The 22,443-nt window shown below is 43.6% G+C and overlaps 1 protein-coding gene across 5 annotated transcripts in view; it reads right to left on the bottom strand.

Annotated features, from left to right (window-relative positions):
• Positions 1–19,103, bottom strand: part of PLEKHM3 (pleckstrin homology domain containing M3) — a 130,712-nt gene extending 111,609 nt beyond the window's left edge. For 3 of the 5 annotated variants that reach the window (XM_044431860.1, XM_044431863.1, XM_044431864.1), the window contains exons 1-2: positions 18,937–19,103; positions 3,800–4,698 (exon numbers count right to left, since the gene is read on the bottom strand). In XM_044431860.1, coding sequence (XP_044287795.1) covers positions 3,800–4,400 — 601 coding nt within the window. In that variant the 5' untranslated portion in view covers positions 4,401–4,698; positions 18,937–19,103. Of the gene's footprint in view, positions 1–3,799; positions 4,699–8,325; positions 8,348–9,261; positions 9,284–18,936 lie in introns of those variants that run through there. The other 2 variants (XM_044431861.1, XM_044431862.1) reach the window with 2 other exon arrangements.
• Between the last annotated feature and the right edge of the window lie 3,340 nt (positions 19,104–22,443).

Raw genomic sequence — 22,443 nt, 5'->3', positions numbered from 1 at the left:
CCCCAGGTAAGCATACATTGGAAGCAGTGGCTGTTCTACCAACACAGCAGCAGCACCAAGTCTCCACTTCGCATCCCAGTGTAATGGGAGTGTAAGATTGCTCTCTCCAAAGTGTATCTCAGAAAAAGGAGGTTTAATTCAAACAAACTGAGAGGAGGGAAGTAATTAAATTCAATCTGAAAATGGAGAAAGAAAAATGAGAGAGAGAGAGAGAGAGAGAGAGAGAGAGAGAGAGAGAGAGAGAGAGAGGTGTTGATGAGACAGAAAAAGTAAAAGAAACCAATTTTATTTGCCTTCCATCTTTGGCCCTGACATTCATTAGAATTTCTGTGCTAACTCAAAAGCCACTAATTTCTTTGAAACCCACACTAATCCCTTTGTAGTGCAGATAATGGGTACACATCCTGCAGTCATCTTCCCTTTCTGCTAATCCAATAAGGGAAACAGCATGGCTACCACAGACCCAACTGCAACTTCACCCCATTGTTCCTATTTCCATCAAGCACAGATGACACTTCAGGCTTCTCCCACATATTATGCTACATCCATCACTGCTCCCCCCTCCCTCAAGCTTCCACAGAGGCTTGCTTGTCTTTTGTTGAATGAGAAAAGCTATCTCCCCCTCCCTATCTTTCACAGCCAGCCTTTCTCTCAAGCTCCTGTGAATTGGCTTCATCCGCTCCCACTTACAACTGGGACAAAGACAGTGGCCAGCTTGATTAAAATTCAAATACTGATGGCATACTCTCTGGGTCTCTGGGTCTGAGCAGCGGCTGCTGGCAGGAGAGGCTGAATCACAGCTGCACCACCACCATCCCACCCTGGGTCAGTCAGCTCCCACTCCACATCCTCTCTGTCACCCCACCTGCCTGATGCACAAAACCTGACATAATACCTTTCCACAGAGTGCTTTCTGCCCATCTTCTGCAGTGGAAACAACATTTCACTTTATTTTCTCCAAACAAGGAAATTAAATTGAGCCAGAGCAAATCAGAACCCATAATTGTAAATAGGAGGTAATCACACTAAATAGCCCACAACTGGGGTGGGTTTTAACTGCAATTTCTTGAGAAATAAGGAACAAAAGAAGAAAACACCAGCTGGGAGTAGTGTAAGATTTCTCTATCTGCAGATTATATTCCCTTTTTTTGTTGTATTATATCCCATTAGAGGCTTTCTTTGGGCACATGCTACATTTCAAAATTTTAAAGAGAGGCTAATGTGTCTTTCTCTATGTGTTCAAGCAGCACCCCATGTACTGGAAGAGGAGATACCAGAAGTGATCTAAGCAAAGCCTGAGCCCCATTTATCTCATTCAACTGTCTTGTTCTTGCTCACAAATAATGTAAGAATTGCTTTACTGAGTTGAGTCAAAGGTCCATCTGGAGCAGCATTCTAATTCCAGCTGTCACCTGCTGGATGCCTCCAGAAAACATATAAATCGCACAGGACAGCAATGGTATTTCCCTGTTCTTTTCCCACACTATTGCCTAGTATTGCACATTCAAAGGTACACTACTCCTGGATGTGGAGGCTTTGTTTAGCTATTTTGCCTAATAATACTGGACAGTCCTGATTTCTGTGTGTCCAAACCTCTGAGGTACCTCTAAAATACTTGCCTTTGTAGGGGCAAGACCATACATCCATAACATTTACTTCATTCCAGACAGACAGACAGACAGCCAAAGTCACTGGCCAACCTACTAGCCAAACAAGAAATGGGTTATTCTACATACTTGGTGACAGACTGCCGTTTTAACTGTTCCTTAATACCATGCATTTTGGATAGAGCTTGCTGATGAGCATAAGCCTTGTTGGGACATCTCAATGGCAGAGGACATACTTTGCATGTAGAACATCCCAGGCTTGATCTCTGGCATCTTCAGGCAGCCAGGACAGGAGAAACCCCTGCCTGAAACCCTGGAGAGCAGCTGCCAGTCAGTGTCATCAATACTGGGTAGGATGGACCAATGATCTGACTCAGCCTCTCATGCTCCTAGGATTACCACACTCAGCCCAGTCTCTTTTAGGAGTAAAAACACTCCCTTGTCTTGCTACTCTGTCCAGACAATCCATTCTTATTACTGCCTTCCAAATTAATTAATGTGGCCTAGGTCTTAACTCCAATTACTGCAATTGCAGGGATTTCTACAAATAGGAACACAACAGAACATCCAGGAGATCATAAAACACACACACACACACACACACGAGGTAGGCATCACAATGTCACATGAATGGATCTAGTACTACCTCCTAACCAACCAGAATTTTACTGAATGTTATCCACTTGGCCACTTGACAGAACTGGAAGGTAAAAAGACAATAAATAAATGAATAACCCAGCTATGTTCTTTTTGCAATGAATATAAGTGTGTGTGTGTTGACATAACATGCAAACACATCTGTGCTGAATACCATACAGCAGTGGTGGGTGCACTTATACTACACAGTTCATGGCTGCATTGTGACAGTTTCTTGCCATGGCTGAATATGCACACATGCACATACTCCATCGCCCTCCAGAAATTGCTGAACTGCAGCTCCCTTCAATCCTGACAGTGGCCATCCTGGAAGGCTACAGGTTTCCTACCCCACCATACAGCATCTCTGATGATGGCATGGCAAAGGTTCTACAAACACTGAGCATCCTGGGATCTAAAGTAGCTACCTTTGTGCTCCTAGATAGAAGAAGCTGGCTGACCGACTAGGCTCATTCCTACTGAGGTCAGTGGGTTAAAAATTAAATCACAGTAATTAACCCCATTGGTTCCAATGAAACCTATGTTCAATTAACTTTGCGTCCAATCCTGTTGTCACTAGACCAGAGGTCAGTAACCCACAGCTCTGGAGCCGCACGTGGCTCTTGAATCCTTCTGCTGCATCTCCGTTGCTCAAAATACGTGTCACAGCCCCCGATCTATGACCCGCACTGGCACAGCACAGCTGCTGATCTGTTTCATTAATGCAACACACTATAGTTTTTTTATATATAGCATAAAGATAAAAAATGATATATGCAGTGTTATTTTCATTTTAGAGGTCAAAAGATTTTTGTGGCTCCCAGTATTTTCTTTTCTGTGGGAAACAGATCCAAATAGCTCTTTGAGTGTTAAAGGTTGCCAACCCCTGCACTAGACGCTGTCTAGGCAGCCATGGTGTAATTAGGAGTTCCAGCTGCAACATTCCAAGGTTGAAGCTGGGACTGTGAATATGGTAAACCCCCTCTCTTTAGCCCTTGCAGCTGGTGTAGTTCTTCCCATGCCAGCAGCAGCACCAAGGCTGCAAAGCTAACTTGCCATCCAGTGAGGAATCCTGGCTCTGGAGAATACTCAGATGGCCAAAGTGGCTGTCTTGGTGCTTTGAAAGGGGAGAGGAGTGCCAAGGCAATCCTTCCTGTGCCTTCTTTCCACTGGATGGCCACAGTCCTCCGAGTTTGGATGGTTATGGGTAGCTACCCTTAGGGTGCAATAATATATTTATCTAAACAGACAATCTTACAGCTCCCAGTAGTGTTTAATGACAAGCCTTTTCTCTCAACTTGGAAGCATTCATTATCATAACTCTTCCAAGTATGAAGGCATCTGCCTCCCACCACAATGGGTTGGAAAACAAGACTGGGAGATGGATAACTTGCTTAAAAGCACTTTTGAATCCATAGTGGAGCTAGGAATTGAACCCTGAATTCCAAGCCCACCCTGGGCTGTGCTGCCTCCCCGAAACTGTGCTTTTCTCTTTTGGCATGGAACCTGCATCCTGGCAAGAAAAAAGGAAGGTGCAGCAAAACATCAATACTTACCAGTGTTCCCTTGAATGTCCTCTCCCTTTTTGAATCCAGTTGGGATGAATGAAAGCTTTGGGCATTGGTTGCCCTGACTGGAAAGCTGCTGAGGAGGGGCACCACTCAGGATGACACCCCAGTCTATGCGGCTGATATCTGATCGGGACCGGTTATGTCCAGGCTTGAAAGTGGCAGCTTCCTCGTTTTGCACTATGATATCATTCACAGAGCGGGGCCGATTCCGCCGCCTCTGGCAGATGTTAAATATGTTGAAAGTTGAGACTTCCTTCTGTTCCACCCAGGACAGGTTGTCTGGAACCATCCCTCTTTGTACTCCAAATGTTTCTTTGGTAGAAAATGCATTATGTGCTTTGGTTTCCAAAAGCCCATTTTTGCAGTGTTCCCAGGCAAGGTTATTCTTTCCCAGAGATGTTAAGTTCCTCAAGTCATCACAGGCTGCAATCTTATTAAACACTTCATGCCCAACCAGTTCAGGAACTTCCTGAATTCCATAAACTTCTGGTGGCTGCACATTTTCTAGCTTGGCATCCAACGTACTGAAGAAATCTTCAGTCACTTCCAAGGCAGGGCTGATGTCATCAACTTCTAAGGCCTCCATTTTATTTGTGTTCAGAACAACTGAAATTTTGGGTGTACTGCGTCAAAGCACAACATAAATGCCCAAACATGGGAGGAAGCCTCCTCTGGAAAGATTTTAGTGCTGCCTGAACCTGGAGGTGACAGGATTAATATGAACAGAGCTATCCCATTATTTGACTTCAGGAGTTATGGTTGACTTCCATTTGTTAAAGTGCCAGTGAGGGATACCTTGTCCTCCTGTTTCCCTTTCTAAATGTAAGCTTGGAAGGAAAGTTGTTAACTGTTCAGCAGAAATCCTCTGCAGAATCTGGATTTTCCTGCAAAACATGATACAACACAATTTTAGTTAGGCTATTTTCTCACTGAAGGACAGATGCTCCAGGGGTGGGAAGAACACTGACATAAAGAAATAAAAAAGCTATGCCAGATCAGACTGATGGTCGTGCTACTAAAAGGCCTACAAAGAGTCAATGATTAGGGGTTCTTTAAGTATGGGTCATCACTTCACTGGAATTACTAAAGCAGATGAGTAGAGCTGCAAGCTCTCGACTCCTGGGGAACAATGGCCCTAGGCTGCACTGAACAGTCCAGGACCTGGCTATCTAAAGGAATGTGAAAGGTGTGGCAGCAGCATAAGACAGATACACTTCCTCCATGTGCTCCTTTTGTACATACATTTCAACACATACAGCTCTTTTATTCTGTCTACCTTACCTAGTAAACATCTTTTCCACCCCCTTGGAGAACTTTCTATTGCATCAATCCCTAACCATCCACTCTTTAAATGCTAAGTTTTAACCAGAACCCCCTTGCAATTTTTCTATAACCATGAGGATTAGAAAGACATTGTTCATTCTTTTTTAATCCAAAACTTAAATCAGGTGTGGGAAAACAGTTTCCTTTCAAGATCCCTATTACCTCAGTCAAAACTTTCCTGAGTCTGCATTCCAGCAATGGGTATAGCAGGAGCCAAATTTAATGGAATTACTGAAGTGATGTGTGCCTTTGTTGAACAACAACAACAAAAAACCCTTATTTGCATCTAAGCATTTCTTCCTCAACTTGTGAAAGGTTTCCTGCATTAGTTTTGGTGGTTGCAGGACAAAGCAGGGCAGGATAAACAGTACTGAAAACCCAGAGCAGAAGCAGTGCAGGAGTATGGCCCAGCAGTTTAGACTGAGAAGCCAAGGGGTCTAGATTTGGCCCTGGGCCAGAACTTCCTCAACTGGGTTTAGAAAGCCAGGATTACAACCACACTTACGAGTGAATGTAGCACACTTTGCAGTACCCATATTCTCTAGAGACTCTCTTTCAGCCAAGAACCTAGTTTTGATTTTGATTGAGGGAGAGAAGAATGAGGGCAGCACATCAATGGAGCCAAAGACTCATTCCTCTTGCATCAGAAGGAAAGTGTTTGCATGCTCTGAGCTTCAAAAGCTCTGGAGAAACAGCAGGAATCAATGTGTCAAAGCTTTGTTTTTGTTAGGCTTTTTAGTCCCTAGGACACAGAGTTAAGTGATACCTTAAGCATTAGACCTCTCCTGTATTTGTTTTTCTTTTGGGGGTCAGACTAGATGGCCCGGGAGACCATTTATACTTTCTTCTTCTTGCTAGGAACCCAAGGCAGCTTACATGGGTCTCCTTCCCTCTAATTTATTCTAACAATAGCCCTGTGAGGTAGGTTAGGCTGAGAATCAGTGACTAGCCCAAAATGACCCAATGGGCTTCCTGGCTAAGTGGAGACTAGAATCCAGATCTCCTGATTCCCAATCCACCCTTAGACACTACAACACTACTCTCTTAATAGTAACTTAAGAGAAATTGGGAGGAAAGGGGGCGGGCTGGTAGGAGAAGGAATAAGAGACAAGAGACTGCGATATGCAAGATGCGATGGCTTGTCCAGTCCTCTTCCACCAAACAAAAGATAAGTCAGTTAGATGGGCTAAAAGGCCAGTCTAGCCACTTTCTGCAATTTGAATGGAAGAACTGTCCTTCCTCTTGCCTGTCAGGCTCCAGCTGGCAGAGCACAGAATAGACAGGACTCTGCTCTGTCTGTCAAGGTACAATCCTATGAATGATCATTCAAAAACAAATCCCACACTTTCCAGTATACCCCAGACAGCATGGTGCTGAATCACAGTATGCATTCAAAACTATTTTACATATTTCAGTTGTAAAACACAAGGCTATGGCAGGAAGACATGACTCAGCATCAGTACATAAGCGAGTGATTTCCACTGGGCAGTTATAATGAAAAACAATTCTCAGAAGTGTGTGTAGTTTTCTTTTTTCTAGAAAAGGACGAGGCTGATTTACAAAACAGAAACCTATCAGCTTTGCTTTTATAACAACTGCAAAGGAAATGGCTGTCATTAGATAGGTAGAATGAGAGCCTTTAAACTGCAAGGGTTCTTTGGGAAACATATCCCTGTGTGTCATCAGCACAGAAAAGCACTGAATATGATGGGAGTGGGGAACCTATTTCTGTCCAAAGGCCAAATTCTATCTCAGACAAACTCTTGGGGACTATATTCCAGAGGTGGGCAGGGCCAGAAACACAAAAAATGCCAGCCTATTTTAGTGTAAAGTTCTTACTGCTGGCAGCTAAGCCTTCATAAGGAAAAAGGATTCTCAGTCTTTTAGAACTGCCCAAAACCCTGGAGATCACCAAGCAAAGCACTGAAGGTGGCAAGGCTGTTCCCATCTGAAAAACCTGGAGGGAGGATTAGGATCCCAGGAGGCTGGGATTTGGCCTGGAGCATGAAGTTTCCCACCCATTTTACATGATCTCTGTTAATGGAAGGCTAGGCATTGGCTTTGCCCTCAACACAGCAGTATTTCCAAATGCAGCACTATCCTCTTTGCCTTAACAGAGGACAGCCACTGTTCACACATGAGGGTCAAAACGAAGGACAGCATACCACTGGGCTGAGGCTAAGCTTATGCTCCTCTCCAGTGTCCCATGTGCCCTGGCAAAGAGAGCTTTGCCCCACCCACTCTGAACTGAGGAGCAGATCATACCCTGAACTGAGTTTGCCCCCACATAACTTAAGCAAAGTCACAAAGTATCAAGCCTGCTCCAACACACATGGTTCATTCCTGGATTCTGTTCCTGGTTGTTAAGCAGAACGCCCTGCTGAAAGATGACAGGAGCTTGTAAACTGGCATAAAGAAAATCACCACTAAAGTTCTCAAGCTTCTGTTCCAAATGTGCATTTCAGAGTTCAGAATGAGGGATGCAAAGTTCAACGGAGAAACTCCCTGAAGTTGTGGGCTTCAACTAGAGTCCTATGGAAAAGGAATGCTTTTTCAAAAGCACATTCCCAGCACTTATTTATGAAGCACTGAAAGGAGCCTTCAATGGTTAGGGGAGATACTATTTTATTCAGTCCAACCATTTCTCCTCATCACAGATTGCAATTTATGCTTCCCTGAATTAACAAACCTATTTGCCCTCTCCTCCAATTGCTCATGATTTCAAATCCTTCCCAATCCGTTAGCTCACATCTGAAGCTGGTAAGAAACATAAATGTCTGTTCCACAGTCCTAGCAACCAAAACTAAAATTCAGCTGAGCTTCATCTAAGGAGCTCCAATGCATATAAGTGGTAAACCAGATACTCAGCTTAGCTCCATGGAGACAGAAACCAGCTTTTAATTAAAGCAATGAAGAATGGTCCAAGCAAAGAGGATTCCAAGGAAATCTACTAAGCCGATATGCTAATCTAGTTATCTAAAGACCATTTCATCCATCATTTTCCACATGGATTTTTATCTGTTAATGTTAATTAACACTTGCCTTCCCACTCAAGCACAATTTAAAATACAGAAATGGAAAAAGAAACCACAGAGTGGGTTAGTTGGCGTGATGAGGCATTTCACTCAGTACAGTCTGGGTTGTTCATGGAACAGCTCACAGTGCACCTGACAGATGTCTGGACTCACCGTGGGTTGTTCGTAATTCCTTCTTCCTTGACTCCTCCAGCAGTATCCAATGGGACTTTGCTGCAGAAACTGTATTGTTTCCTCTCCCTGCTTCTATCATGAGCCTTGTTACAGACATTGTAATTCCCCCACTTTTTTCTGAGATCATCTTTTTATGATCTCCAAAGTGGCAGCTAGTGACAGCTCCTCCAGAGTATTCAAGCAGCACACTGGAGGGACCATCACTGTTTGACTGCCTTTTTTATTTCAATTGCACCAGAAATATGTGCAAATAGCTTTGGTAATTTGTGGGGGATGAAGTTGGTAGTTCAGAGTTATCATTTCTATCCTGCCCAATAGCCAAAGCTAGTTGGGCAATGTACAGCAATTCATAAAATATAATAAAATACAGTATGAAATATAACAATGAAAATAATATGAAATTTCCCTACTAACAATTAAAAGCTGGATTCTAAAACATATTTAAACAACCTGACTAAAACAAGTTAATACAACTAGACTTGGTAAAATAGCTAGCTTAAGGCTCCCATGTACTATTTAGTGCTGTTAAATGTCTTGACATAGAAGCCAGTTGTAACCTAGCCCTGAAAGGATAACAGAGTTGGTGCCAGGTGTGCCTCACTGGGGAACTTGCTCCATAATTGGGGTACTACGAATGAGAAAGCCCTCTTCAGCTGGAGAAAGCCTCACATGTTACAGAAGTGTTCAGCCCCAACTACCCCAAATTTGAAGATTCCTGGGCAATCTGCTGGTAAGTTCCTGTTGTCAAACCTAGCAGCATGCATGGACACTGATGTATCTGGGCTTCAAATACTATCAGTCTGCTTTTACTTCACAGCTGTCAAGTAAAAGGCAAGTGGTGAGAAGGTCTTTGCTTAGAAATTAGGACAGCAAGTAGAACAACCCCTTCACAGGAAGACCATCTGGTAATCTTACCCCAGAGCTCTCACTCTGTTGGTACCTTGATGCTGAAAACTGTTTACCACTTCTACCTTTATTGCCAAACTCAGTGCATACAACCACACTGAGATCCTACCATGCTTCTTAGGCATGTTCATCACCAAGTAGTAGGGCAACATGTTTTCCTCCATCCTGGGTAGAAGCTGTGCTACTATGTGATCAGCTGTCTTCAATTTCCTGCTTGTTTCACAATGACTTCCAGTCTGACATTTCACCAGCTGGCCTTGAATGGTGGAAAGAAGATGTAGCTCAATGCAAAGGTAGAACTAAGGCCAAACACTGACTCACCAGAGAAATCATGTGGTGCAGTGACCTTTCCAAAGCATTTGGTATGTCATCACCTAGACTGAGCATTTATGCAAGTAGATGAAGAAGGCATCAAACCTTGCTACAACCCAGCAATGCCTGAAGCATTCAGATGAATTCCTGGAAACATCTGGCCTTCTTGGAATTTAGCATTTGCCAGAACAGATACTGGCTTTAATGCAACCTTTCCTACCCGCTCTAACTGTCCCTATTCTAGCTATCAGAAGCACCCCAAGCAGCAGGAAACACCATCCTGGGATGAATGAAGCCATCAGAAAGGCTGTTGGAGATTGCTGACACATTACCACCCCCATTATCATCAGCACTGTGCATTCAGAAACAGTTCATCACTGAACTGAATCAAACCCTAAATGAATCTTTAGAATACTCTTAAGACTGGCAATTAATTGTGGCATTTTGGAGAGGCAAAGAATATATATCACCCTGTGAGATGGCCTATGCTGAGAGAGAGACAGGGGGAGAGCAACCCTGTTGATTCTTCAGGACTTCTCAGCGGATTTCAATATTATCAACCATGGTATCCTTCTGGGTAGGTTGGCAGGGTTGGGAGTAGGAGGCACCACTTTGAAGTGGCTCCATTCCTACTTGACTAATTCCAGAAGGTAGTGCTGGGACATTATTGCTGTGCACTATGGCAGTTATGCTATGGAGCACTACAGGGCTCTATTTTATCTCTGTGAGGAGGCAGAGGGGCTCACCCCCTTTCCTGGCTGAAAATCTGTGTGAGGAGAGCAACTCACAAGAAGGCAACAGCCAGGAGCTGCAAGCATGCAGCTATACAGGATTGATGATCCAGGCAGGAACAGCTGGGTTGGGTGGAGTGGTGCGTGAAGAGGTATAAAGAGGAGGCAGAGGAAGGGGGGCAGGGAGAGACCTGGAAGAGAGGAAAGAAAGCCTAGAGTAGAGAGGAGGCCATGCTATTTGTTGCCATAGCAACAGGAGGGAAGGGAGCTGGAGCAGGCAAGGGCCAAGGCACAATGGGAAGCGAGCCTGTGAAAGTGTGACTGGAGAATAAAGGCCCAGTGCACCTTCTTTCTTGTGTTGCTCTTCATGGAAAAGCAAGAAAGGGGTGGCTTTAGCTTGCACCCCCCTCCTGACTCAGTCACAATCTCCAATGCTCTTTAACATATATGGAAAGCTGCTGGGGGAGGTATGGGCTGAGATGTCAGCAATATGCAGATACCACTCAGCTCTACCTCTCTTTTTCATCCAACCCAGGTGAGGCAGTGGCTGTTCTGAATCAGTATCTGGTCATAGTAATAGACTAGATGAGGGCCAATAAACTGAGGCTCAATCCAGACAATACGAAAGTGTGTTGGGTGGGTGATATTCAACCTGTTCTGAATGGGGTTGCCTACCCCTTAAAGGACAAGATTTATAGTTTGGGGTGCTCCTGAACCCAGAACTGTCACTTGAGCCACAAGTGGACTCAGTGGCATGGAACACCTTTCATCAGCTTAGGCTGATATGCCAACCATGACCCTATCTGGACAGACAGAGCCTAGCCTCAGTAATGCATGCTCTGGTAACCTCTTTTTTGGATTACTGTCATGTACTCTATGTGGTTCTGCCTTTGAAAATGGTCTGAAAAGTTCAGTTGATTCAAAGCAGGGCAGTGCAGCTGTTAACAGGGACTGGCATAGGAAAACATATTGTGCCAGTCCTCTTTCAGCTGCACTAGTTGCCAGTTGAAGTTGGGGGCTGATTCAAAGCACTAGTATTGACATTTAAATCCCTAAGTGGCTTTCAGAAGGTTATCTGATGGAACACTTCATCCCATATGTATCTGCATGGGCCCTAAGATCATTCTTTCGGATCCTTCCCAGGGAGCTCCCTCAAATGAAGTAAGCAGAGTGGCAAACAGGAGAAGGGCCTTCTTGGTTGTGGCACCCCATCTGGTGCCTACTCTTTTTTCTTTTTGGTGCCAGGTAAAACATTTTTAATTTCCAGGTATTTTAACAGTTAACATTTTAGCTTTTTAATGGTATTTTATTATATATTGCTGCTGTATCTATGTGTCAACTCAATTACAGCTGCTGTGGATTTATTATGGGTTATTATTGTAACACATGTTGTTTTATTGATTTTATGCTATTGTTTTATTGTCATAAGGTGCTTGCGTTCTTTTGTTTATATGTCCTTTTAAACTTTGTTAACCACCCAGAAAGCCTTTTGGCTATTGGGTAGTATAAAAATGAAATAAATAAACAGGTAATGCACAGAGGCTCATGCCAGAGCAACAAGAAAGCAGAGGATGCAAAGAGAAGTGAAATGAAACATGTCCAGAGTACTTGCCTAGGCATAGGCTTGGACTGTAGTTGGCTTACTCCTGCCTGCCCTAGCCCAGTAAAAGAAGATGTTTTGGATCAGAACTCCCTTCAAACCCAGCCAGAATGACTAATAGTCAGGGATGAGGGGAACTGTAGTTCAAAACATCTGGAGGGTGTCAAGTTGAGGAAGTCTGGCTTATGCCAGTCATCCTGTAGGCTAAAACCAAGGTTCTCAAACTCCTAATATGATGACTTATGTTTGAAGTTTGGCCTGCTTCTAACTTAACTCCTGAGAACAGTAAATAACCCTTTAACACATTCTTACAGAAGCTGCATCAAAACTCCAGCCCAGCAGAGCCATAGGCCTACCCAGCAATTAATACTAAATGGAACCGTTTCCATGGCTTTCTCCAAGAAAGTGAGGCAGCACACACCTCTGCTGGCAATGGCAGCATCCGCCAGGGTAGCAGGATGCAGATGAAATAGCACAGCAAGTGCAGATCCTATTCAGATGGGTGGAAAACAATCAAAAAACATAGAAATGGCTTGACTAGAAGGGAGACTCAATTGTAGATAACATGGAAGAAAGAGGCATAAAGGGAATCACTCTTAAGGGTTCTTGGGGAGTGTCCAATGGAAAAATGTAATACCCACTAGAAAAATGTGTAACTTCTACAATGGATAATCATCACATGGAGCAGTGGTAGTGGGGAAGAAGATTCTAGCATTTGCCCCATGATGACATCTGTACTACACTGATTAGTACTTGCCCAGAAAACCTGTGACCTGGCAAGCAAACCAGACATGTATCAAGGCTGATCAGAAAACCAATACCTCTACTCTTTCTCTCCCATGCCTAGGACTGCAAGAGCAACAAGTCTGTCAGGGATGGGACAGACCAGTAGGCTTTGCTTGCCTAGATGGAGCCCAAGTTTTGCAGGTCCAGCTTTGCAGAAGCCATGTCATCCACCCAGGACCCCATTTCCTTGCTGATGCAAAAGGAAACACCCAAGAACTGAGCTGCAGTGCGAACATAACCATCTGTTCCCCACCAAGCAAGTGCCTCCCTGCCCCTTGAATGCTCAGGGGTTATTCTTACATGAAGTGGGAGCAGTCTTTATTTTTCCCACAGCTGGTTTCATGTTTCAGTCCCAGATAATTCATTCCTGTTTCATTCTCAAAAAGACTGTACACTTGAGTCGTGCAGAAATACATTGACCTTGGAATGAAATAGCTGCCACCCCACCAAAAGGAAACCTTGCATGTGTGTGCATTTTCTTCCTGCCATGGAGGAAACTCTGAAGCATCACCTCAGCTTATCACAAACACAAACAAAGCATACAATAGAGGCAACAGAGATGAGATCATTCAGCCAGAGGGATGAAGATCAGATGGCTTTGAGCAACTATACTCACAGTTTTAACCATATTAGTTGGGTGGTTCCTGCTGTGTATGTGTGCAAGGAAAAAAGAAAGGGTGAAAGGCACATGTTATGTTTTATGTGCTCCTGTGGCAGAATCTGAGGCAATAGAAAGTAATAAACCAGCAATTTCAAAAAGAAGCTACAGCAGTGTCTGTTGGCTGCCAGGTGCATTTTTGGCAGAAATACACCTCGCTGCATTCAATAGAGTTTGGTCTCTGCCTAAGAAAAATTCTGAATTATGTTGTGGCATAAGTATCCAGTTCCCCTTCATGGGTCACTGCCTTGTGGCGAAGGCACTTGTGTAGCTCAATGAAGCTATGAGCTATGCCATGCAGACTACCCAAGACAGACAGGTCATAGCAGAGAGCTCTGACAAAACGTGATTCACTGGAGAAGGAAATGGCAACCCACTCCAGTATCCTTGCCATGAAAACCCCATGGACAGTACCAAAAGGCAAAAAGATATGATGCCGGAAGACGAGCCCTCAGGTCGGAAGGTGTCCAATGTGCTACTGGGGAAGAGCAGAGGGCTAGAACTTGTAGCGCCAGAAAGAATGAAGCAACTGGGTCAAAGCCAAAAGGACACTCAGTTGTGGACGTATCTGGTGGTGAAAGGAGAGTCCGATGCTGTAAAAATCTATACTCCATAGGAATCTGGAATGTAAGATCTATGAATCAAGGCAAGCTGGACGTGGTCAAACATGAGGTGACAAGATTGAACATTGACATCTTGGGAATCAGTGAACTAAAATGGACAGGAATGGGTGAATTTAATTCAGATGACCATCAGGTATACTACTGCAGGCAAGAATCCCTCAGAAGAAATGGAGTAGCCTTCATACTCAATAAAAGAGTAGGAAAAGCAGTACTGGGATACAATCTCCAAAATGACAGAATGATCTCAGTTCAAATCCAAGGTAAACCATTCTGCATCACAGTAGTCCAAGTCTATGCCCCAACCACTGATGCTGAAAAGGCTGAAGTTGACCGGTTCTATGAAGGCCTACAACACCTTCTAGAATTAACACCCAAAAAAGATATCCTTATCATCATGGGGGATTGGAATGCTAAAGTAGGAAGCCAAAAGATAACTGGAATAACAGGCAAGTTTGGCCTTGGGGTACAAAATGAAGCAGGGCACAGGCTGGTAGAATTTTGTCAAGATAATACAATGGTCATAGCAAACACTCTTTTCCAACAACCCAAGAGACGACTCTACACATGGACTTCACCAGACGGTCAATTCAGAAATCATATTGAGTATGTGCTCTGCAGCCAAAGATGGAGAAGCTCTATACAGTCAGTAAAAACAAGACCAGGAGCTGACGGTGGCTCAGATCATGAGCTTCTTGTTGCAAAATTTAGGCTTAAATTGAAGAAAGTAGGGAAGAGCACTAGGCCACTCAGGTATGACCTAAATCATATCCCTGATGAATATACAGTAGAGGTAACAAATAGATTTAAGGAATTAGATGTGATAGACAGAATGCCTGAAGAACTAAGGACGGAGGTTTGCAACACACTACAAGAGGTAGCAACTAAAACCATCCCAAAGAAAAAGAAATGCGAGAAAGAAAAATGGCTGTCTGAGGAAGCTTTACAAATAGCTGAGGAAAGAAGGGAACTGAAAGCCAAGGGAGAAAGAGAAAGATACATCCAATTGAATGCAGAATTCCAGAGAATAGCTAGAAGAGATAAGAATGCTTTCTTAAATGAACAGTGCAAAGAAATAGAAGAAAACAATAGAATAGGGAGGACCAGAGATCTCTTCAAGAGAAGTGGAGATATGAAGGGAACATTTCATGCAAAGATGAGCATGATAAAGGACCAAAATGGCAGGGACCTAACAGAGGCAGAAGAGATCAAAAAGAAGTGGCAAGATTACGCAGAAAAACTATACAAGAAAGAGTTTAACATCCCTGATAACCACGATGGGGTGATTGCTGATCTCAAGCCAGACATTCTGGAATGTGAAGTCAAATGGGCCTTAGAAAGTCTGTGCAACAACAAAGCTAGTGGAGGTGACAGTATTCCAGCTGAGCTATTCAAAATCCTAAAAGATGATGCAGTAAAAGTGCTACACCCAATATGCCAGCAAATTTGGAAAACTCAACAGTGGCTACAGGATTGAAAAAGGTCAGTTTACATCTGATCCCAAAGAAGGGCAATGCCAAAGAATGTTCAAACTACCGCACCATTGCACTCATTTCACATGCTAGCAAAGTTATGTTCAACATTCTACAAGCTAGGCTCCAGCATATGTGGACCAAGAACTACCAGAAGTACAGGCAGGATTTCGAAGAGGCAGAGGAAATAGATCAAATTGTCAACATACACTGGCTCATGGAGAAAGCTCGAAAGTTCCAGAAAAATATCTACTTCTGCTTCATTGACTATGCTAAAGCTTTTGATTGTGTGGATCACAACAAATTGTGGCAAGTTCTTAAAGAGATGGGAGTACCAGACCATCTTATTTGTCTCTTGAGAAACCTATATGCGGGTCAAGAAGTAACAGTGAGAACTGGACAGGGAACCACTGATTGGTTCAAAATTGAGAAAGGAGTTCGGCACAGCTATATATTGTCGCCCTGCCTATTTAACGTATATGCAGAGCACATGAGAAAGGCGGGGCTGGATGAGTCACCACTTGGAATTAAGATTGCTGGGAGGAATAGCAACAACCTCAGATATGCAGATGATACCACTCTAATGGCAGAAAGTGAAGAGGAACTAAAGAGCCTCTTGATGCGGGTGAAGGAGGAGAGTGCAAAAGTTGGCTTAAAACTCAACATTAAGAAAACTAAGATCATGGCATCCAGTCCTCTCACTTCCTGGCAAATAGATGGGGAAAAAATTGAGGTTGTGACAGATTTTATTTTCCTGGGCTCCAAGATCACTGCTGACAGGGACTGCAGCCAAGAAATTAAAAGATGCTTGCTCCTTCGGAGGAAAGTTATGGCAAATCTAGACAGCATACTAAAAAGCAGAGACATCACCCTGCCGACAAAAGCGTGTATAGTCAAGGCTGTGGTTTTCCCAGTTGCAATGTATGGCTGTGAAAGTTGGACCATATGGAAGGCTGAGCGCCGAAGAATTGAGGCCTTAGAATTGTAGTGCTGGAGAAGACTCCTGCGAGTCCCTTGGACTGCAAGGCGATCAAACCGGTCAGTCCTAGAGGAGATCAACCCTGACTGCTCTTTAGAAGGCCAGATACTGAAGATGAAACTCAAATACTTTGGCCACCTAATGAGAATGAAGGACTCATTGGAGAAGACCCTAATGCTGGGAACAATTGACGGCAAACGAAAAAGGGGATGGCGGAGAATGAGGTGGCTGGATGGAGTCACTGAAGCAGTCTGTGTGACCTTAATTGGACTCCGGGAGATGGTGGAGGACAGAAAGGCCTGGAGGAATGTTGTCCTTGGGGTCATGATGGGTCGGACATGACTTCGCGACCAGGAACAACAAAATATGTATCCAGTTATATCAATCAAACCATGACTAGACATTTAAAAAAAATGTATTTAAATAAAAATGTCTTTAGGAGATGCCAAAAACAAAACAAGCACGGATGCCTGCCAGACATCAACTGGCAGGGAATTCCCCAAACAGCAAGCCAGTCAACTAAAAGCTTTACTTTGAGTGGACTCTGAATGGACTTCAGGTCCATGTGGAATCACCAGGTGCACTTTATCCAGTGACCTCAATGACTGGACAGTCTAATAAGAGAGAAGACTCTCTCTCAAATATCCTGGTCCCAAATGTTGTATGGCTTTATACAGCAATGGAAAAACCTTAAATAGGCAGTTTAGTCAAAGGTGCTACATGCTGAGTGCCCTCAGCAACATCCAACCACTGGCATTCTGCACTAGCAGCTTTCAGTCCATCCTTAAGAGCAGTAATCCAGTCTTGAGGTTACTAGCATCTATATCACAGTGGCCAAGTTATCCAGGAAAGGCTGTAGCTGGTGCACCAGGGAAAGCATCAGAAATCAGTCCAGGAGCACCCACAGGCTTTAGATGTTTCAGAAAGAGTGCAACTGCATCCAGAACAGACAATATGCCCATCTGCTGGGCTTGGAAACCACTCACCCACACGCCTTTCATTTTAACAGAATGCAGCTCCAATTTATTGGCACTTATTCAGTTCATTACTAAGTCCAGACACTGGTCTAGGACTGGCACAGTTCAGATGCCACAGATAGATAAAAGGGCTGAGTGGAATGAGACAATCTAAACAGGTTAGAACACAGCACTGACATACTGTACTGCAGGTTTGTAAATATATTTACAACAGTTACTAACTCATGGCACCTTTTTACAAATCTGCATGCTGACTCCAATATTTGAAGGTATTGTATTTCTGACTACCTTAAACAGCTCTAGCAAATGACTGATGGAATAGATCTTTTAGGTCTCCTTAGCAGAAAACTTGACTTTTTGATATTATGTAGTTTGTATGTAGCCGGTTCACTTCCTATCTAGGCACTATCAGACTACAATTATGAAATTTTACTACAGTTTATATACTTTATTGTAGCATTCTAGCAATGTTTTATATATTGGCTATTATTAAATATTTGCGGTGGTAAAAACTAATAGATATTGATTAACTAAAAGTAGAAGCCTATACATGTCTATATATATAGGTTTAGGAACCTATACATTAAAGTAAGTTTCACTGAGTTTAGTGGGGCTTACTTGCAAGTATATGAATACAACACTACAACTTAAATCAGATCAAAAAACAACTTGGATGCCAATCAGAATACATTTGCTCATGAAAAAGCCTCATTAGTGACTCACAAGTTAACAGATTTAGAATTTCAGGCCAAACACTTGCTTCTCTTGAAGCTACAGACAACTGTCCATCCTTAATAGTTACACATTAAAATGTGGACATATATTCAGGAATCACTAGGACTGGTTGCAATAAATGGAACTGTTATTAAATGTTTGTATTCTGCAGTTAAAATGAGTGTATTTAAGAGAAATCAGTAGCTCTGGCAGATCAGAATTCTCACTCTACCACTAAGCTGAACTGCCTTGATCTAGAGCCACTCACCATCTTTCAGTCTAACATATTTCACAAGGCTGTTGTGAGAATGAAAAAAGGAGAAGGAAAGAGAGGCCCTTACACCCCGAGGCACTGAAAAGGGGAATTTAAAAATAAGAGGAAAAAAAGAACATACATCAGCCACAAGTTATCTAGTACAATAAAAATATAATTCATATAGAATCATTTATTTTATTCCATTCTGCACAAGAAGCGGCCTATAAAGCGGAATATTCCTCCCACTATCATGGCTCTTTTGTTACAACCATAACAGGATGGCCTAATCTCGCATAACTTAATTCTACAGAAAAGCGGGGAGAGAGACTGAGGCACAAGAATACAAATAACAGCTCGATTTTCTGGCACTGTGCATCAGAGAAACGGGAAGTTTTATACTAGCGTGTCTAATCAAACTATACAAAGCGTGGGAGAAAGAGGGCAACCAGGCTCCACGCACAACGACAGTCATTTCCAGGATTCATAACTGGCGCATCGAAGGAGATTCCGGGCACCTGGAGACGGCATCCCCCGGCATGCTCACCGCCACGGGAGGCCAAAGATACCGAGCGCAGTTACCTGCCTCACTGGAGCCCCACACACGCGACGTGCTCGACGCTTCTTCTCCCACGGGGGGGGCCCTTCCCGCGGTACCTCCGCAATGACCGGCAATGCCCCCCAGTAGCATCACTCAGCCCTCTCCAGCTCCTCTGTTTACAATCTGCCCCGGTTCTCATCAGAAATTCCTCCCCGCAACAGCCAGGGAAACCGAAACCGACACGAAGGTTCCGTCCTGCAGTTCCACGCCCCGCCGGCTGCGCTGCGGCTCGGGATGGCCGTCCAGGAGTCGCGCGGTGGCAGGGGAGCAGGCAGGTTTCTGGAGCTGTAAGCTGAAGAGCAGCACGGAGGCTCCCATCTTCTCCCGGCCTTGTCCTTTCTGGGACGTTTGGATGTCTGTGTGTGTCTGAGTTTGCATGCGCGCGTAAAGACGGTGGCTCCAGTTGCCTAGAGAGTCCTTGGGCTCTCCCATACTAGAGGCATTCAAAATGAACCTGGACAGCCAGGGTGTAAATTAGTGTCCTGCAGCCAGTTGGCTTTCTTGGCCCCTTCCGACTCTGCTCTTTTGTTCTATGATATGCATTACCCTGTGCCCAAAAAGTAATTTTAAGAAATTCAAACAGGAGCCAGTGTGGAGTAATGGTTGGAGTCTTGGACTGGGATCCTGGGCAACAGGGTTCTGGTCCCACCTTGCCTGGAAGCTCACTGGGTCACGTGGGCCAGTCATCCGTTCTCAGCCTACCCTACCTTGAAGGTTGTTGTGCGGATAAGACAGATATTGGGAAAATTTGGATAAATCCTGTCAGAAAAACATTGCTTCTGTGTGCTTTTGCATTGTGGAAGCAGTCCTGTACTCCTACTCAAACCAAGCTAAGTCATGTTTAAAATGGCATTCCCCCCCCCCTCGCTCCTTTCTCTCAATACTTGTTGGAATTCACAGTTTACCAGGAAGTATCTTTTGCTAGCCCAGAGGGCTTCATGTTCCTCGGCTATTCAGAATGGTGCAGATGCATTACTTAGGGTCTGAGTCTGGATGAGCTTATCATGAATAGTTTCTCAGTAGCTTGAATTTACATGTCTAAGCAGACCTGGAGATGGGTTCAGGTTACTTGGCTGAAGTGTCAATACACTGCAATTGGAGGTGTTGTAATCTCATTGTCACTGTATGATTGACTGACATTCCTTTATCTGTTCTGTATATGATGAGCTCAGAATTTTATTGTAATCCCTGCATTCTGTCATTGATTGCTCTGTGCCTGTGTATGTGACTGGGAGGGTATAAAATACCCTGTAGTTGTATTGAGGTTTTGCAGCGAGTTCATCTCTGCGTGCCCGGTAATGCATTATCGTGAGTATGGACCCACGGGGAACCTAGGCCAAACAATAAAGCCACAGATGGTCTGGATGCTTGATCTTTCCCACGAACCCGAGTTTTATTTCCTCCTCACGAATTGAAATTCCAGGATTTTCTGACACAGACTGGAGGTGGAGGCTTATGTAAGCTGCCTTGGAGTCCTTGTAAGAAAAAAAGCATTAATAACCGCATATCCCCAACCCTTAGGAAGCTTTGCCCAGTTGCACAAGCCCTGAAGCTATGTAAGGCTTGCGACAACACAGCCTGAGATCACCAGATCCCACAAATGATGCACAGTGCTACCTTGGCTCAGGAACGCCTCAGTTCATGACCAAATTGGGTTGGGTTGCAAACAGACATTTCTGAAAAATTTTGCCTCGGGTCGCAAACTCCACATTGGGTGATGATCGCAATCGCGCCCACCTCCCCCCATTGCACCCACAATCGCGCCTACCTCCCCTGCAGCACGCTCACAATTGCACCCATCTTCCCCCCGCCAGCACACCCGCTTCAAATTTTTGTGATTAAAAAAAAATAGTTACAGAATGGATTAACCTTATTTACATTGAACCTTATGGGGAAATTTGACTTGGTTCACAACCAATTTGGGTCACGACCAGATTAAGTTTGTGAGCCAAGGTACCACTGTACATTTCTATGAGCATTCAGCTGTTTTGTACATAATACTAAGCCCTGTTTTATTTAACCCATAGTTTGTTACCCTCCTCGGGGTTTGCTTGTCAGATATGAATGATCCACGGTATAAATATAATAAATAATAACATTAGTGTGAGCTATAGTAAGACTTAGAATTAAGGCTGCAACACTTACCTGGGAGTTAGTTCCATTGGAATGAAATAGCTGAGCAGACATATCTAGGATTGTACTACAAGAGAACTATAGTTAGGATACAATCCTATGCATGCTTAGGCAGAAAGAAATCTTACAACTGCCTGCATGCCCCAGACAGCTGTGCTATTCTGCAAGTTGTTGCTCCCTTCATCCTTGATGTTTGCGTATATTACAGAATATATCATCATTCTTCTGTTCACTTGCTACTGTTATACTTTTCCTTGTTTTATTTATTTATGTATTTCATTTTACTTCTATGCTGTTCTCTGGGTAGCTTACAGATCCCGAAACAGCAAATAAAATACAGTCAATAAAACAGATAAAGGCAATAAAATTAATAAAGCATTAAATGTATCTCAGCATAATAACGTCCATATATGCTCACCTGCACCTTGAGATCTGCGGGAGAGGCCCTTCTCCGGGAACCCTCCGTGAAGGAAATTAGGAGGGTGAGTGCTCGGAGGAGGGCTTTCTCTGCGGTGGCGCCCATTCTATGGAATGCGCTCACCAGAGAGGTCCGCCTGGCGCCATCGTTATTTGTTTTTCGGTGCCAGGCGAAGACCTTTTTATTCAACTGTCATTTTAATTGTTAATAGTATTTATTCATTTTATTCTTTGGCCAGGGCGACTTAATTTATACTGTTAATTTATATTATTTTATGGAAGTTTATTTATAGATGGGAGCCGCCCCGAGGCTTTGGCAAATGGGGCGGCATAGAAGTCTCCTAAATAAATAAATAAATAAATAAATAATAAAAAGTATGCAAAGACATGTACAAGACATATCCAAATATAACCAAAATATTTTAAACAATCACAAATTAAGTAAATAATCATCAAAAAAATGCAATTTAAATTAACCAAATGCTTGCTGGACCAAAAAAGTTTTACCTTGTGCCTAAAAGAAAGCAAGGTTGGTGCCAGCCATATGTCCCTGGGGAGTGAATTCCAAGGTCCTACAGAGGCTACCCCCCTCCTAGCCCTTTCCCCCTTATCTGCCTCATTAACCTAAACTTATGCAAAAGTACCATGTCCAAACAAGGGTTGGCAATTTAATGCATTGTTTATAGAATTCTTAAAAGAACAATAGAAATTGTGCTTTTTTAAACTGCAAACTTCCTCAAAGAACCACAATCCCCCAAAGTTGCAATATGCATTAAGGCATATTGGTTATACCAACTCGTCCAAAAGTATACCTGTCCCCACACCTTGGAGCCCAAGGCCTGGATGCTAGTTTCGATGCATAACAATATATGTCTGGTGGTTCTTCTCTCTCTTTATTTCTTGATGGCTTCCCTGTGGTATGGGCAATTCAGAACAGG

This window comes from Varanus komodoensis, unplaced genomic scaffold, assembly GCF_004798865.1.
Source record: "Varanus komodoensis strain SLA01 unplaced genomic scaffold, ASM479886v1 scaffold23, whole genome shotgun sequence".
Classification (NCBI taxonomy): Eukaryota; Metazoa; Chordata; class Lepidosauria; order Squamata; family Varanidae; genus Varanus; species Varanus komodoensis.
Note: the sequence above shows the minus strand (reverse complement) of the source record. Positions and strands in the feature narration are given on the sequence as shown.